Source organism: Populus nigra, chromosome 2 (assembly GCF_951802175.1).
Source record: "Populus nigra chromosome 2, ddPopNigr1.1, whole genome shotgun sequence".
Taxonomy (NCBI): domain Eukaryota; kingdom Viridiplantae; phylum Streptophyta; class Magnoliopsida; order Malpighiales; family Salicaceae; genus Populus; species Populus nigra.
In genome coordinates this window covers 47905766-47922982 of record NC_084853.1, presented here as the reverse complement: position 1 = coordinate 47922982, position 17217 = coordinate 47905766, and the positions used below count along the sequence as shown (strand labels likewise).

Sequence of the window (17217 nt, the reverse complement as noted above, 5' to 3'; positions counted from 1 at the left end):
AATCAAAGCCCCCCCAGTATCCTACATAGGAAGCCACGAAGGCTCAAATGCCTTGTCAATTACATGAAGAGATTCTTTTTTCATAACAAAACAATTGTTGGCATACTAAAATTCAACTAACATTTCATCAAACACAAGTTATGCCCCCAAACAATGCTTAGTATACCCATTTAGAAATCAGAACTGAACTAGTGTAAATTGAAGGAAGCTAGGGCTCACCTGAGCGGTCAAATCAGCAGCAGCGTAAATAAGCTAAGTAGTGAAAGTTTTTGTGACAACTGGGTGTGATTCCAGCTGGTTCAAGTACCATCCTATAAACCCACTTTGGATTTAGAATTCGAACAAGATGGTCCTGATGGTGATGTTGAAAATGGGTGTGAAGGGGATGGTTTGTAGAGAGTGTAAGAGACTCTTGTTTTGCCTCGAATGATGACGAGGAGAAAGAGACTCTGTGTTTCTAATACATGTTTGCCTCATGAGATTTCCATGGAGAAAGCGTTTGCTAATTGTTCTTATGGCAATGCTGCCCATGATGACGAGGGGATAGAGACTCTGGGTATCGTATACCTTGTGCGCTGGGTTTTCTTATCCTCTGTTTCTGCTCGCTCCTCTCTCTCTGTTTGCTTCCAAAAAAAACCTGGAGAGATTTTTTTTTTCCTATATATATATTTTTAGTTAAAAAATATATAAAATTAATTATTTTTTAATACTTTTTTTTATATTTTTGATGTGTTGATTTTTAAAAAAATAAATAAATTTTAAAAAATTATTTTAATATATTTTTAAATAAAAAATTATTTTAAAAAGTATTTTGTACTATAATCTCAAATACAAATTAAAAAATAAATTTTTAATTTTATTTAAAATTAAATTTTTAATTGAGTTAAATCAAATTTTATTGATTGTAACAATGTTTTTAATGAGTACGAAGTTTCTAGTTGATATGAATTTTATTTCATTAGTCCCAATTGATTATGAAAAGATTTTCAATAATTTAATTAACTTAACTAACCTTGTTTAAATCTGAAAATGAATAGATTTAGAAAATTTGAAATTCATAGTTAAATTTATATCGGATTTCTAGTTGAATTAAACTATATATTGACTCTACCAAACCGGGAAAATCCGGCCAGTTTTTCAATAACCTGACTCGAGTTAACCATCTAGGTGGTGGCCTAGTGGTAAGAGCTTGGGACTAAGGGGTTTGCTCCCTCTTAGGTCTCAGGTTCAAACCCTATGGCTGCTCATATGATGGCCACTGGAGGCTTACATGGTCGTTAACTTCAGGGCCCGTGGGATTAGTCGAGGTGCGCGCAAGCTGGCCCGGACACCCACGATAATCAAAAAAAAAAAAAAAAAAAAAAAAAAAAAAAAAAAAAAATTTGACGAGTTAATATTAAGAAATTTATTTTAAAAAACAAAACTCAAACTCTTTGAAGAAACAGTTCTAGGATCGGATCCGAGAAGCGAGAACTCTGCTTGGGGGCAGAAACCTATAAAAGTCATCTTAATAAAATCAAGTGATTAACATCTCACGACGGTTAGATTGGGTTGGATCCAATCTTCCCTCACCTTTTCAGGGATGGCAAATGCCTGGAAAAGAGAAAGCAACAAACAGCCAAAATACCTCTCTCCAATCCTTCTCCTCCTCTCACTATCTCTCTTCCTCCTGTTTCTCTTCTTTTTCTACGCTCGATCCACATTGAATCCTCCTAACTCCACGCTTTATGTACCCCAAGTTTACCCAATCCCTCCCTTTGATTGCTTAAAATCTCCACAAGCTCACCCCGTGGTTGCCAACATAGTGGAAAACCTCAAATACCCCTTCCTCTACTCTCTCTCGGATTTTGGGTCCTTGCCCGACAAGCCCCACAAGAACATTGTCAGGCTTCTGAAAGGAAAGCCTTTCAGAAAGCCAGATATTTCAGCCACGATTCAGCAACTTCTTGAAGGAATGAAAGGGAGAAATGGGTTGGTTGTGGATGTTGGGGCTAATGTGGGAATGGCGAGTTTCGCAGCCGCGGTTGTGGGCTTTAAAGTGCTGGCTTTTGAGCCAGTGATTGACAACCTTCTGAGGATTTGTGATGGGATTTGGTTTAATCGTGTTGCGGACTTGGTTACTGTTTTTGAGGCTGCTGTCTCTGATCGGATTGGCAATATCACTTTTTACAAGGTAAAAAATCACTCTTTTCCCAAAATTTAATTCTCTTTTTAGGGCTAAGATTTATACTGGTTGATTGATTTAGCCTAATTTGAACCCTAATTCTTCCATCTGTTGTACTGAATACTCATCATCTTAGTCCTTTTAAACTGGCAGCTGGTAGGTCGGCTTGACAATAGTGCTGTTTCAGCCACAGGTGCAAAGTTGGCATTCAAGTCCAACGAAGAAATAGCCCTTCAAGTAAGGACCATCCCCCTTGACGAACTTATAACAGATTCAGAGCCTGTGTTGCTTCTCAAAATAGATGTCCAGGGATGGGAATATCATGTACTGAAAGGGGCATTGAAATTACTGTCAAGAAACAAAGATGAAGCTCCCTACCTAATTTACGAGGAAGATGAAAGGTTGCTGCAAGCGAGCAACAGTAGTGCCAAAGAGATCCGGGATTTCCTCCGAAGTGTTGGTTATAGTCATTGTGTCCAGCACGGTACAGATGCCCATTGCACCAAGGATTAGTGAGCACCAGATCATTTCATGAGAAACACAACCTATCTAACTGAATGGCTTGGTTTCCAGACCCCATCACTTGCAAGGAAATGTAACACGTTGGCTGCTTGGTGCCTGTCATTTCTTCTTGCCTTGAGAATTTTTTAGGTATGCAGAGTTCGCATGTAAGCTGTAGAAGACTGCAATTTAGGGCCTCGGCATCTGTACTGACCGAGGAAAGTCAGATTTTCTTGGATGCATATTCAAGCTTTTCAATTGTAACTTCTCCTGATGCATTGATGTCTATGAAAATCCATGACCTCCTCTTTGTGTTGGCCAATTATTTTTGTTTACAAACATGGAGTAATCTTTCCATTTCTGTAAAAAAAAATTGTTACGGGAGATCATGCAATCCTTGTACCATTTGGAAAACAAGAGTGGCAATCATCTTGCAATGATAAAATCTTGCATGATTTTGCATGGTCCTGCTTCGGAGTGTCAAGTATACACTTTTATTCGATTGGAGTTCCAAACTCACAAAATCCGCTCAACGCTAATTTTTACAACAAAAAACATCAGAGTATATTGCTTCCACGGAGGAAAGCAAGAGTTAAGGTGGTGAAATTAACACGAGGAGCAGCAAAAGCATTGAACAAGGCACATCTTTTGGCGGCCACAAGATTCTATGGATGCTTACAAGTCGAACTTCTGAGCCCTGTCATGCAGTGGCAAGAAAATTACGACGATTTATCTTACAAATTTGTCCTTCCAGCCAAATCAGACGATGATTGGCCATGCAATAGTCAGGACTCAGGACCGTAATCTTGTCAGGTACCAAACACAAAAAAACACCATTTTTGGGAGGCACGTGTGGCGTTATTCAGCTGTAGCATCAGACCTGATTCGCTCGTACAGTTGGTAAATCAGAGTAGACCTGGACATCTGAGGTTCCCTTTCCAGCACTGACATTACATCCTTAACAGAAATGGTACGAACCACCTTGGTTTGGGGCACAATTGCTTGATTCCTTCCACATTTCCTACCAGCTCCTGTCAAAGGAAAAAAGGTAAGGTTAAAAACCAAACAAATGTAATGAACACCATAATACATAATGTGATTACGAAAAGAAAGTTTGCTCCAGCATGTGTCCCTCGAATTGTCACACTTACCAGATGCAGAAGAAGGAACCACATGGCTCCTTTTTTCTGCTTCGAGATTTTCCATCATATTTCTTCCTGATGGTGATAGAGGTTTGCGGTTCACATCTTTAACTGGCTGGGAACCGGATGCCCCCTCCATCCCTCCTTCACGTTTCTGCCGGGCTTGCTCAGCCATTAGTTGCCATTTTGACAGTATGTCATCTCCCCCAACAGCTGCTCGAGCAGCAACATTAGCAGCTGTTGTCCTCATTTTGTCATCCTCCTCTTTGTTAACCTACATAGTTATAGAAATTAGAAAAACAGAGATTTGTTTTATTTGGCTAGAAGGCAAACTTTTAATACTTGCAACATCTTTAATACCTTCACTGATTTCACTCGACCTTCATCTTTCTCCTTCTCACCTTCACCTCCATTGTCACCCTCCGGCTGTATACAGAGATACAAAGTACGTGAAAAGTTAAGGAATTCATGCTTGAACAAATATATCACATGTAGAAATATTATGTATGTACTTGTGCATTGTTCTTTATGAATGTACTTCTTGAATCCTATATAATGATAGTTTAAGAAAGTGTATTGTTCTATATGAGCATGCAATTCTTGAATCATATATTAAGAAAGTAGATAGTATCAAACAAAGCACCCACTTCGTTAACTTTTTGGAGCTTTTCTGCTTCAGCCTGCTTTTTCTCCAATTCTTCCTGAGCTTTCCGGTTCATTGTCATGATCTGTTGCCGAACATCTGAAGTGATTAGAGTCTGGTGTCTTGGCTTCTCGGCATCAACACGCTGTAGAGATCCAATTTAAATCATGAAAGATGATTAAAGTAAGCAAATAAATCCAAGAACAGAGAAAGAGTCTGGGAAGTAAGCGAAAAGAAAACAAAAACTCACCTGTTTTGACAGCCTTATCATGTTACTTATTAGTCCACGCATCCTTTCTTCCACACACTAAAAATTGAATCCCACAAGAAAACGTGTGAAAATTATCTCAAAAAATGGACCAAGAGCTAGCAACTCACCAAGGACAAGCATCGCTCCACATCAGTGCCAAAGTTCTTCAAACCACATTTGGCCACTGTAACAGATAGACCGATAAATATCAAACCATGTGAATAATACTGCCTTCCATAAAGCACAAAGTGCATAGACAAATGGATTTACAGCGGACATAACATAAAAGGGGCCAAAAAACAAAAATACTAACTGATCTCTCCTAATTTTTTCTTCAAAGGAGTTTTCTGCAACATCAGCCTTTCTTCTTCTTCTTGTACAAACCGTCGCGATGCTTCGGAAACTCGACTGTCCTCCTTTGGCCCTGAAAATAGCTGTTCTTCCTCTTCCTATATCAAAGCAAAACATCCTAAGAATTCCAAGCTTATTTGTCAAAGGAATGTTTTTCCTTGCTAGATGATACTTTTGTACACACAATCTTGATGGTTGCAAAAAATACCCTGAGATTAACTCCACTGACAGCAGTGACATCATTGAGTTGTTCAATGCTTTGATCCGAAAAAGCCCCAGATACCTTATGCTTCTTACTGCATGTTATCCCATAGATTATGCATCAAACATGATTGAAAAAGAGCTTTTAATAGAATTAAAGAAATAAATGAGTCAATTAAAATCATTCTTGGTCCATAAAAGGAGCTATTTTACGTTGACGCAGGTGGAGAAGAACCAAGTGCTTCAAATGGCTTCTTTTGGCCAACAGAAGGCTTTTTGGGAGGTGTTCTTGCATTAACTCCAGCAGGAGAAGCTACAGATGAGATTCGCGAGCCTGCCTGATAACATATAGAAGCAAAAAGGATATTATTCATCAACGGACAGAAAATGTCTAGTTTAATCATTCCAGCAGTTTTGTTTGTGAAATTGAGTGCAAAAACATATTTCTGATGAGTTAAATTAAAAAACCTTAATAAAATTTCATGGGATTGGAGAATCTGTATACCATATTGACTCTCAATCTGAGTCAAACCACAGGGAAATAAGCTGGTAAAGACAAATTCACTCATATATTCCACCAGAGCTAGGAGCCAATGTTAAGACAGAGAATGCTTTTAGCTATATACCAAGTTGACACAGGAGCTTTCAGAAGATTTTTATTTGCTTAGTAATTTTAGTTTTTTTATTTGGTTAAGAAAATGCTTGTGTTATTTGGATTCACTATTAGTCCTATAACTTTTAATACTGCTTCCTTTTCTGATGAGGATTAGGATTTAGACCTACAACTAGTATAAATAAGGCTGCCTATGCTATTATTCCAAACATTTCGTATATTTTATCAATCGGTTTATGTTTTAGAGACTGTCTACAAACTGTAAACTTATTTTTCCAGTTCCAGCTTCAATTTTCTTCTAGTTTAGACATCATATTTACTGTTCTTTGCTATTTTGATTTGATATCTCTTCCCACTATACATCATATTCACGCACCAAAAGAGTACTTGAGTTTTGCAAATTGCAGGATGACATTTGTGGTTCATTTTCAAGGATCTTGGAGAAGGCTACATTTTTCAACCAGTTTCAAAGTAGCTTCCTTCAATGAAGCAGGTTCAAGTCCAACTAACTCCAGTTTATTTGCTCATTGTGTAATGAGAGAGGCCTACCCCCATTTGTGTAGCTCAAGACTCAAAAGGCCACCCGATTAACCCAAAAAAAACATCATCATGTTTCATCTCAACAGCTGGATAAATCATCATTGGCTGAAAGAGTTGGGCTTGTGCAGCACCAAAAAACTCCAACCTAATAACTATTGCTAATTGGTCCAACCACCATTAACTGATTGACAAAGCGTCAGGGATGCAGAGCAATTTGCATTATTTCTACCACTTTTTTCAATCCCTGTTTCCCAATCATATATGTTTGCTCTCATTGATGCTTGGTATAAGATATCAAGTTTCTCCTATGCCCAATGGACAAGTTATTTTAATCCAGCCTCATCAATGTTCATGGTAACAAGAATAGAACAAAATCAAATGTTTCTAGCATTACATGAAATTAATTATCCATTGCAAATTAGTAGGAAGTACTGGGGGGTTTTCACCACTTGAAAACATAAGATCGAAGTAAAAATGAAAAAAGAAAGAAAGAAAGAAAGTTTAAGAGTAAAGCAGCCATGCAAAAAACAAATGGTCGTGTTCTTCTGTAAATGTTTAACCTGTCAGATTAAGAATTCATCTAGTGGTTTAAAAACGACCTATAAGATGGTAGATAAACTATGAAATCAAGACCTAACAACTAGATGTGCTAGAATTATATTCATGATCAGTATGAAAGTACCTGGCCATTGGGGTCCATTTGAGTCGCAATTGAAGGGGGGGCAGAATTGGGAGGCACTGTTGAAAAAACAATTTTAGTAGACTGCTTGTCTAAAGATTGATCCTTTAAATTTCCTGAAATTGCATTTCCCTTTTCAACAGGTGATGGAGACAGCACTTGAGGGCTCGACAACTGGGGTTTGTTCTGCTGCTCACCAGCCTGTTCAAGCAAACCTGGTTTTACATAATTCAACGAAGAGAATGAAGCAGGACTTTTCTCTCTATTTGATGGTGCTTGCCAAGGAGCTGAATTCTGTTGCAATGCTGATTTGTTTGTATAATGGGAAACAGAACCACTGTGCACTCTACTAGGATCATCAGCAGAATTTTGCCTCTCAAACTTCGGCGTGCTTATCATGCTGTGCATTGGCCCTCCTATTTGAGTCACACCCAGATTTTGATGATGTGGAATTTGCCTTGTTTGTGGATCATGGGGTTGTGGCTTCACAGATGCTCCTGAATTACTAACATTTGTCCCAGAATATGGATGGTAATTACCACCACTGCTTCCATACATTGGAAAGGAAGTTGGTGGAAAGTTCACATGTTGTTGTTGCTTGTTCTGCCCTTGCATTGAAATAGAGGATCGCTCTCTTTCTTGATTGGAAATGCTTGCATTGGAGGAATGTGATTGGCTCGCTTGCATTACAAGAGAATCTGGCTTCCATTCTACCGCTTTGGATTTCTGAGAATTGACAATGCTTGAATCAGTCTGCAATTGGACTGCTGAAGGAGGATTATGAGATGGTTCTGCAGGAATAGATCCCCTCGGATGAAGTACAGAATGATGTGGATCAGGAAACTGAGCAGCACTGATACCAGCAGGCATTCGCCCATCGAGCTGGCGACCAGCTTGAGGCTGTAACTGGGATTGGTTGGTACCTGGCTGCAGTGCAGGACAAGCTAGTTTTAGCCCAATATCACTAAGAGAGTCCTAAGCTCATTACAATTTCACTAGCCCATGCATTACTTGCCTGTGATTGCAGTTGTGCAGCTGCCAGCCTGAGCACTTGATCCCCAACAATATTTCTCATGAGTCTGACAAATTGGTCTTTTGCAATTTCATTTTTCTAAAAATAACAAAGGAAGATATATCATAATAATAACCAGTCCCATGCATAAAAGAGAAAGCACAAGAACAAAGAAATTCATGTCAGAGACCCACCCTCAGTTTATTATATAAAGTTTGTAGCTGCATCTCTCTGTCTTTATCAAGATGAGGCTTTAAGGCAGGCAACAATATCGCAAAAGGTATCTGCTTGCTATTCTTTTGGTTGCCTGCCTGATCTGTGCCTGCAGTTTGCTGATTGCTCATCTTCTGAAAATTTAAAAAGTGAGGATCACCATCAGAACTTTGCATTTTATCAGGCTCGGATTTTGGGATAGGATTTTTCTCATAGCTTTGCATCCCAATCGATTGAGGAGTCTGGAGAGGAGCCTGTTCCACAAGCTCTTGTTTAATATCATCTTGGGATGTTTTCTTAAGTAATGGCGGGTGGGTTGGTTCCTGTGGGAAACCCCCCTGCTGCTGTTGGTTCTCAGCATTAGGTCCATTCTGCTTTGTCTCCATTGCAGATGTGTGCTGCTCCTGATGATGTTGTCGTTGAACATTTTTTGCATCAAGTTCCTCGGTATTATTGGCATTGCCAATTTTCCCTGCAGTTGGCCGATTAGGAAATTGTTGGCTGGAACTTTGATTGTTTTCATGGCACAAAACTACTATATTTTACAATTGTGTACAATAAATAATCAATATTTTAAATATATTCCAGAAAAGCGAGAAGAGTATCGGCAAGTCCAGGAAGAAATCTGTACTTTTTAAACAAGCTTTCTGACAAGAATGGGCATAGCTTTTAATCTAGCTGTTAGATTGGACTAAAATTTTGTCAGCTCATTCTACCTCCCTGGTTCTGTAGTAGGTCAGCTAATTATAACCAGCTATACGCTAGTTTCTTTCTCTACAGTTTAAGGCCATGAGATTTAGGAATTCAGAAATCCTAGCTTTCTATCTTTCGCTGCGTCAACTATCTTGACGAAAGTAGGAAAAGACTAAACACAAGCACAAGTATTACTGCAAATATGATAAACTGACTAGCTACTTGACAACCTGCAGCAATTAAACGAGCACAATGCCCAAAAAAAAAAAATAATAATTTCTCCAACTTTATATGCTTACATATTAATCCTAATCTCCACTTTCTCATATTTCAGCCTAAATCATATAATTCTATACTGCCAGTAAATTATAAGAAACTGAATTAATTGATTAAAATGTGGTTGAATGAAGATCAAATAAATACCCGCACTCGAATCAGACGGCTGCGAGGTGGACACATCGCCCCCAATATCCCTGTTCAGGGCAGCTTGGAAAGCCTCCACATCAGCACCGGAATGCATGGTTTCGTCCTTTAAGCACAATTCCAAAAACCCCTCAAAATCAAACGTAAGTTGAAAATAGAAGAAAAATAATAATGCTTACCTCGTCTTCTTCGAGAAGCCTCATTATGTTAGGGTCCATCACCAACCAAACAGCCTGTGGTTGATGTTACGACTATGCTGCTTATTTCAACGATCCGTTTGCTTTTGGCGTGGATAAGATTTATAATTGTATTCGTATACGAGGTGTGAATAACTAGGAAGGAGATTAATCTGGGAGATTAAGGGACAGATGAGATAGTGAAGCTATTTGATTTTGCTCAGCGTTCCTGGGAGATGTTTTACGGAGAAAGAGGAAAAGGTTGCAATCTCGTTGTGCTTTGCAAAGCTATTAAAACCGGTTCGACCCATGACACCAACTCGGTCAAAAATATGGGTCACAAGTTGGTTAAAATGGTTAACTTGGGTTTATATCATTTTATTTTTATTTAAAAAAAAACATTGTTTAGAAGCAAAAGAAAATTGAAAAAACTCAAACCGGGTAAATTTCAAGTTGATTTTTTTAAAAATCAAAATCCCATTAGGAATTGAATTTACCTATCAATTTTAATAATTGTGGTGCTTTGGTTGCTTTATATATAGCTCCTATTATTTGGTTTGGAGACTGAGTTAAAAGAGTCATAAATTATTGGATAAATCGAGATTAATTATTGTTATTAAAATAATGTATTTTTTCAAGAGAAAATAATTTTTTTTTAAAACCAGACCATTTCAAGAGTCAGGACAACCGGACTAATTTTTAATAATTGTGGTGCTTTAACTGTTTTATATATGGTTTTTTTACCTGGTTCGGAGATTGGCCTGAAAAAACATGGATCATTGAATTATCTTGTCAAATGAGATTAACTATTTTTAATTTAAACGGTATCATTTTATTTTTATTTTAAATTTTCTTTAGTATTTACATGGTTGATTATTTAGTAACCTAGCTGATCAGGTTATACTAATATCTTGTTCAATTTGACTATAACTCAAGCCAAATTAGATTTCAAATCCTGAGTTTTATTTTTAAGCAGTTTTGTGTTTAATAATCCAATAATTTGTTTTTGTTTTTGCTTAGTGTTTTTGAGACGGAAATTTTACTGAGAAAAAAAGAGGAAAAGGTTGTGATATAGGTGTGCTTTGCAAGGTTATTAAAATCAATCTGTTCCATGACACCAACTTGATTAAAAATTTAAATCACGAGTTAATTAAGATTAAGATGGTTAACTTAGGTTTATAGATTTATGTTGTTTTAATTTTTTTAGAAAAACAAAACAACATCATTAAGCAAAAAAAAAAATTTAAAGAAAACAAATTGGCTCAATTTCAAGTTAGTTTTTTAAAAAACCTATATCCCATTAGGATTTGGGTTGGACTATCAGGCTATATTGAATTTTAATAATTATGATGCTTTGGTTGTTTTATATATAATTCTCTTATTTAGTTTGGAGATTAGTTTAAAAAAATCATAAATTATTGGATTATTAGGTTAATTGAGATCAATTATTTTTATTAAAATAATTTATTTATTTATTTAAAGAAATTAACTTTTTTTAAAATTAAACCCTAGAAAGAGTCGGGACAACAAGCTAATTTTTAATAATTATGGTGCTTTAATTTTTTTATAAATAGCTATTTTATCTGGTTTAACATGAAAACCCATGAATCATTGGATTATCTCATCAAATGAGATTAATTATTTTTTTTATTAAAACGGTGTTATTTTATTTATTTTTGTTTTTTTCTTCAAATCTTGAGTGTTTACCTGATTGATTATTTAGTAACCTAGTTGACTAGGTTATACTAATATTTTGTTCAACTTGACTAGAACTCGAGCCAAAGTAGATTTTAAATCAAGAGTTTTTTTTTAGTAGTCTCGTGTTTAACAACTATAGTTTTATACGCTGAGCACTTGATGATTTAGAATCGGGTTTCGGCCGACCTAATTCATGACGGGCTTCGGTTTGTTGTTAGTGTGGACTTGTTTTTTAGAGACCAGTCCTTTGTGTGCTTTTTTAAACGGAGGCCCGTTTCATTTTTATTTGAGAACTCCACTTTAATAATAATAATAAAAAAAAAGATATAAAATAAATAACGTAATAAGTCCACAACACAAAGTCATAATAGTCCCACAGAATAAAAAGGGGTTTCGTCTAATCCGAGGTTTCGGATCCGAGTTTTCGTGACTAGCTCATTGAGGATACTATTTATTACTGATCAGTTAAATTATACCTAGCCTTGACCTGAAATGATGCGATGCAGTGACGTTTTTTAAAATATAAAGAACATAACCCCCCCCACTCCCCCCTCCCACCACTTGTGTGGCAGCTTATCAATAAACTGGAACACAGGAGGCAATTGGAGAGGAGAAATTTTTAATGAAGATTTGTTTCTGGTATCAAATACAGCATTATCTGGGATGCATTTCAATGGGGTTTAATGGACTTGTGCCTCGAGTGATCCAGAGGATAGCAATGCACACTCTAGCTTCACATGCAATTAGGTATGGCGTAATCTCGAAGGAATTAAAGCAAAAACAACGAGGGCAAAGATAAAGTCAATAATGTAACTAAGGCATCATAGTAATATAAACAAACTCCACAATACATAGCAAAAACATCCAAGAATCTGAACGAATTGCTCTGCAAAGTTCCAAACTCGATCACCTACGACAATATATATGGAGCTTTTAACCAATCCCCACAAGTTCTTTCTTTCTCTCCTGCTTCATCTTCATTTCTGGAGGTGGGGGAAACATGTATAGACGTCAGATTTGGGGTGTTTGGCTTCTGCATGCTCCCTGCACTTCACTTCCGATGTGGTGCAAATGAATGTCTGCATACACACCTTGCACTGCAAACAAAACCCACCAGTTTATTAGACGATCAAAAACAAGATTTTCAGTCCAAATACTTCCGTGACTGAAATTATAGGTTGAGACCTAACGAGAAGGTAATCTCACCGAGTCAACCGTGATAATCTAAGAAATTCCACTGAGACAATAACATGATAGAAGCCAGAGAAAAGCATATATAGAACAGAAGATCAGGGCCTCTCTCAATTGCCACAAATTCATTCAAAAGCCAATACTAAACCGCAGCCTAGCAATGGTCAATAGACAGACATGGAAAAGCAAGTATAGATGATTCTTAATCATTGATTAGTTGTTGAGACTGGGTTTCTTCCAATGATTAATTCTTTCCTAGATAAGTGACTATAGAGGAGGATTATCTCTAAAAAAAAAGTAATTATTCATCGGTAAAAAACACAGATCCTTTCCAAAATCTATCAAAAAACCAGTTCAACTCAAAAGCTCAAGCCGTTGGCTAAGATCATGAAAATAGTTTTACATTGCTCCCTGATACATACTCTCATGTATGTATGGGGGCGATCGGGTTGAACTGATTCTTTGAAAAAATCAACCTATCTTGACCTAATTTCAGCTTTCACTAAATAAAGTAAATTTAAAAATTCTATGAATTAAATTGTTATAAAATTAGCGGCCGAGAAGAGCAAGAGCGGTAAATACCTGGATCGACATGGCTTTCTTGTTTGATTCGAGCTGACTTCCTGCATATAAATCGGAAGAACAAAACCGAGTCAGGACATGAACATGACCACATAGATCTCCTCGGACAAACATCGAGCAGTCAAATAAACAAAGAGAGAGAGAGAGAGAGAGAGAGAGAGAGATTAGGCTTGCTAGGGTTTTATAAACAGTCAATCAATTACCCTTGGAACCAGCTTTTTGCTTCTCCAAGTTCTTCTCGCGAGCCATCTTTGCCTTCTGCCCGTTGCCGCCTCCCATTGTTTTCTTCTTCTGGTGAAACAGGCACTGGAGAATAGGAGATGTGGTTTGGAAATCTACCACTTAAAGAGAGGAGAGGACACCACGGCCAATTCTACCTAGAGGATACCCTATTTATGTTCAGAGAAGATAGCCAACCGAAAGGACAATTCCATTAGAACTACGCCGACGGATTTTGTTTTACTGGGTGGGGGTTTGCATGGGCCTACGGAGCTGTTCGGGACTGTAGCCTTTTTTAAAAGTTTTTTTAATATAAATATATTAGAATACTATTTTATTTTATTTTTCAAATTTTATTTTTGGAATTAGAATATTAAAGTAATTTAAAAATATTAAATAAATTAAATTAAATTAAAATTTAATGAAAAATCAGCTACAGGCCAGGTTGTTAAAGTCGACCCCGTTTATTCGAGTGGCCTTAAATTCAAAGAAGATAGCTTAGAAACTTCGTTAAAGGCAGGCTTGGATCTCGTTCATGTGACGGGAGTAGGTGGGAGAATTTATAATCTCATCTCGTGGAAGTTGATTTTTAGATAGGGCCCATCCGTGGAAAGTTCACGCACAGTTTTTTTTAAAAAATAGAAAAGGAACAAAACTAGATCACTTGTTTGTTTGAAAATCAAGCTAACCTTAAAAAAAATTTAATAATCCCAGTTAAATATTTTTTTTTGTTTATTCTCTATTTGAATTTAAGATTTAAATAATATTTTTGATCACTTAATAATTTTCTAAAATTAATTGCTTGTTTGGAAGAGATATAGAAGTTGTTTTTTAAAATATATTTTTATTTAAAAATATATTAAAATAATTTTTAATTTCATGAAATTTATTTTTGATATCAATACATTAAAACGATCCAAAAATTAATAATTTAAAACTTAAAAAATTTAAAAAAATTAAAAAATATGGTTTGTCATAATATCAAACACCACTTAGGTAATATTTGAAAATATAATATCTATTGTTTTTCAAAATATTTTTAACATGGAAATATATTAAAATAATATTATTTTTATTTTTTACCACCACATTAAAAAGATTAAAAAAATATAATAAAATTATTTTGAACAAAAAAAATTAAAAAAAACAATCACATTGCACTACCAAATGAAACAGGCGTGTTTGAGATTATGATAGTGATGGTAATATCAACGCATTAAAATAATTTAAAAATATAAAATAAAAATTATTTTAAATAAAAAAAATTAATATTAAAAAAATATAATTTAGACCATCTTTCCAAACATTAATACAAGAAAAGTTTGGTGCGGTTATTGTTAGGATTAACAACGACACCTGGAGCTCGCTTGTGAGAGCATTCTCGGAGAAAGCTAAAAATAAATAAATAAAATATTATTTTACATGTTTTAGAGAGACAACTAAATAAAATGTTTTTTTATTATTTATCTTATAAAAATATTATTCCTGTATATCTTGTAATAATGTTGAAATACTATATGTTATAATAATGTTTTTTTTTTCATTGTTTTCTTCTTTAACTTTTTTTAAATTTATTTTTTTTTTGTTATAATTTATGTCATAAATTTAACGAGTTTATTCAGCTGATTAAAATTATTTATTTTTATTATTTATTGTATTTTTTAATATTAAATTAATTAAAAACCATTTATTTTTAGATCTATTAGCGCAACCAGTTTATATTAAATTTTTAAAATAATTATGTATAATTCATTTTTTATAATTGAAATGAACATAAAAACTATATTACGCTATAATGAATAGTGTCTTTCATGGAAGATGCCCTTACTTCGAGGAACCGTGGTGGTCCGCGTGACAAGGCTTCTGACAACACGCACTAGTGGTGGACCCATCCAACCCAATAACAGAGAGCCTCCTAATAAATGGCCCAACCATCGGCGACTACCAGCAAACGTTTAATTGTTTCGGGTCTTTGACGCTGGCTTTCTTTACTTCAAGGAGGAGCCATTCTTTTTTTTTTTTTTTTTTTAATTATCGTTGGTGTCCGGGCCAGCTTGCGCGCACCTCGACTAATCCCACGGGTCCTGAAGTTAACGACCATGTAAGCCTCCAGTGGCCATCATATGAGCAACCATAAGGTTTGAACCTGAGACCTAAGAGGGAGCAAACCCCTTAGTCCCAAGCTCTTACTACTAGGCCACCACCTAAATAGTTAGGAGAAGCCATTCTTTGCTAGTTGTACGGTGGTTGTATGGTTGGGTTCACGAACGAGCTTTTATTTTTATTTTATTTGATAATAGTGTTTTTTAATCAATTTAATTAAGAATATATTTATTTTTAAAATAATTTTAAAAATACATTATTCCTCTCAATATAATACATTAAAAAATATCCAAAAAGTCGAGTAAAAATATATAAAAAATTATCTACCAAACATTCGAGTGGATTGATTACACACACTAAAGGATTGGTTTTTATTTTATTTTTCTTTCCTGGTTGGTAAAACAACTAAATAAATGGTAAGTTATCCGTCATTTTTCTTCTTCTTCCTTTCACTCTTCTCAATCCATGTTCCTCAAGTCCATGGTTTTAAAATTCTGATGTCGTTTTTTATGCCGAGGTTAGATATTGTGTGTAAGTATTTTTTTTCTTAACATTAACTATTTTAATTTTAATATCAGAAGTTTGGTATGATCCAGTGAAAAAAAAAAAGCAACAACAAATCCATGTACACGGCCCTATTTATTTTTGTGTTTCAAAAACGTTTTTGAAAAAAATTAATTTTTTTTATTTTTTTATTTACTTCAAATTAATATTTTTTCAGTATTTTTATATCAATTTGATGTGCTGCTATTAAAAATAATTTTTAAAAAATAAAAAAATATATTATTTTAATATATTTATAAATAAAAAACATTTTAAAAAGTAACTATAACCATACTCTCAGCACAAGCACTTTATCCTCTCAAACCACGATGCTTGCCCAATCCATGGATTTTATAATTTATTTGGAACAATTTACAAAGTGAAAAAAAAAACAATAACAAAGATAAATAACATAATATTTATTAATTTTACAATAAGATCTATCCATAGCATGATTCTACATAGCACAAATAAATGTTAATGAATTTTACACAAATAAGTCCATTTTCAATTGATAATTTGTCCCAAATTTATATATATAAAAAGGACACGAATCCAAAATTTTGGTTTAAAAATCAAAATGATCGCACCACTGCCATACTCATTGCACAAGAGAATCCATTATCAGCTTTCATGCTTCGATCATAAGTCATGTCATGGTAAAAAATTATGAAGGCAATGCTTGTTCAGAGGTCACTGCAAAAGGTATTGCCATCATTAATTGACCAATAAGAGCCGGAGCCGTCATAATAGTTGAAATTTAAAATGTTTTTTTTATAAATATATTAAAATAATATTTTTATAATTTTTAAAAAATATTTTTAACAACAACAAAATTTATTCATTCTAATGTCATTTTTTATGCAGAAGTTAGATATTGTGTGTAAGTGTTTTTTTCCTAACATTAACTATTTTAATTTTAATATTAGAAGTTTGGTATGATCCGGTGTAAAAAAAAACAGCAACAAAATCATGTATTTAGACCCTATTTGTTTTTGTATTTTAAAAACATTTTTTTAAAATATTATTTTATTTTTATTTTTTTTTTATTTTAAATTAATATTTTTTTAATATTTTAAAGACAATGCTTGCATTTAGAGGTAACTGCAAAAGGTATTGTCATCGTTAATCAACTAATAAGAACTGAGATTGTGATAATAGTTGCAATTCAAAATGCTTTTTGTTTATAAATGTATTAAAATATTATTTTTTTATTTTAAAAAAATATTTTTAATATCAACATATAAAATGATCTAAAAATATAAATATTTATTTTTAAA

General features: G+C 34.6%; 3 protein-coding genes across 3 annotated transcripts; 1 reads left to right on the top strand and 2 right to left on the bottom strand.

Annotated features, from left to right (window-relative positions):
* Positions 1 to 1414: 1414 nt before the first annotated feature.
* Positions 1415 to 2987, top strand: LOC133681861 (uncharacterized). The gene is made up of 2 exons (XM_062105032.1): positions 1415 to 2173; positions 2318 to 2987. Exons 1-2 carry the CDS (start codon positions 1583 to 1585, stop codon positions 2675 to 2677), a joined length of 951 nt encoding a protein of 316 aa, XP_061961016.1. The 5' UTR covers positions 1415 to 1582; the 3' UTR covers positions 2678 to 2987.
* A 149-nt stretch (positions 2988 to 3136) lies between these two features.
* Positions 3137 to 9877, bottom strand: LOC133681860 (transcription initiation factor TFIID subunit 4b-like). Its single transcript, XM_062105031.1, has 14 exons — positions 9605 to 9877; positions 9426 to 9531; positions 8291 to 8781; positions 8096 to 8195; positions 7088 to 8007; positions 5466 to 5590; positions 5260 to 5347; positions 5014 to 5149; positions 4829 to 4884; positions 4701 to 4757; positions 4455 to 4595; positions 4168 to 4233; positions 3817 to 4081; positions 3137 to 3696 (listed from the first exon to the last, which is right to left on the bottom strand). The coding sequence occupies exons 1-14, from the start codon at positions 9641 to 9643 to the stop codon at positions 3524 to 3526; spliced, it is 2763 nt and encodes a 920-aa protein (XP_061961015.1). The 5' UTR covers positions 9644 to 9877; the 3' UTR covers positions 3137 to 3523.
* A 2218-nt stretch (positions 9878 to 12095) lies between these two features.
* LOC133681591 (uncharacterized protein At2g23090-like) lies at positions 12096 to 13535 on the bottom strand. Its single transcript, XM_062104677.1, has 3 exons — positions 13276 to 13535; positions 13073 to 13113; positions 12096 to 12396 (listed from the first exon to the last, which is right to left on the bottom strand). Exons 1-3 carry the CDS (start codon positions 13349 to 13351, stop codon positions 12277 to 12279), a joined length of 237 nt encoding a protein of 78 aa, XP_061960661.1. The 5' UTR covers positions 13352 to 13535; the 3' UTR covers positions 12096 to 12276.
* Positions 13536 to 17217: the final 3682 nt, after the last annotated feature.

Coding starts and splice junctions, on each gene's coding strand:
- LOC133681860 (XM_062105031.1), bottom strand. CDS start 9,643: ATGGACCCTAACATAATGAGGCTTCTCGAAGAAGACGAG. Junction 5,348..5,465: donor TCTTCTCCACCTGCGTCAAC/GTAAAATAGCTC, acceptor GATAACATGCAG/TAAGAAGCATAAGGTATCTG. Junction 5,150..5,259: donor TCAGTGGAGTTAATCTCAGG/GTATTTTTTGCA, acceptor GCTTTGATATAG/GAAGAGGAAGAACAGCTATT.
- LOC133681861 (XM_062105032.1), top strand. CDS start 1,583: ATGGCAAATGCCTGGAAAAGAGAAAGCAACAAACAGCCAAAATACCTC. Junction 2,174..2,317: donor GCAATATCACTTTTTACAAG/GTAAAAAATCAC, acceptor TTAAACTGGCAG/CTGGTAGGTCGGCTTGACAA.
- LOC133681591 (XM_062104677.1), bottom strand. CDS start 13,351: ATGGGAGGCGGCAACGGGCAGAAGGCAAAGATGGCTCGCGAGAAGAAC. Junction 13,114..13,275: donor GCAAAAAGCTGGTTCCAAGG/GTAATTGATTGA, acceptor ATTTATATGCAG/GAAGTCAGCTCGAATCAAAC. Junction 12,397..13,072: donor AGAAAGCCATGTCGATCCAG/GTATTTACCGCT, acceptor TTTTGTTTGCAG/TGCAAGGTGTGTATGCAGAC.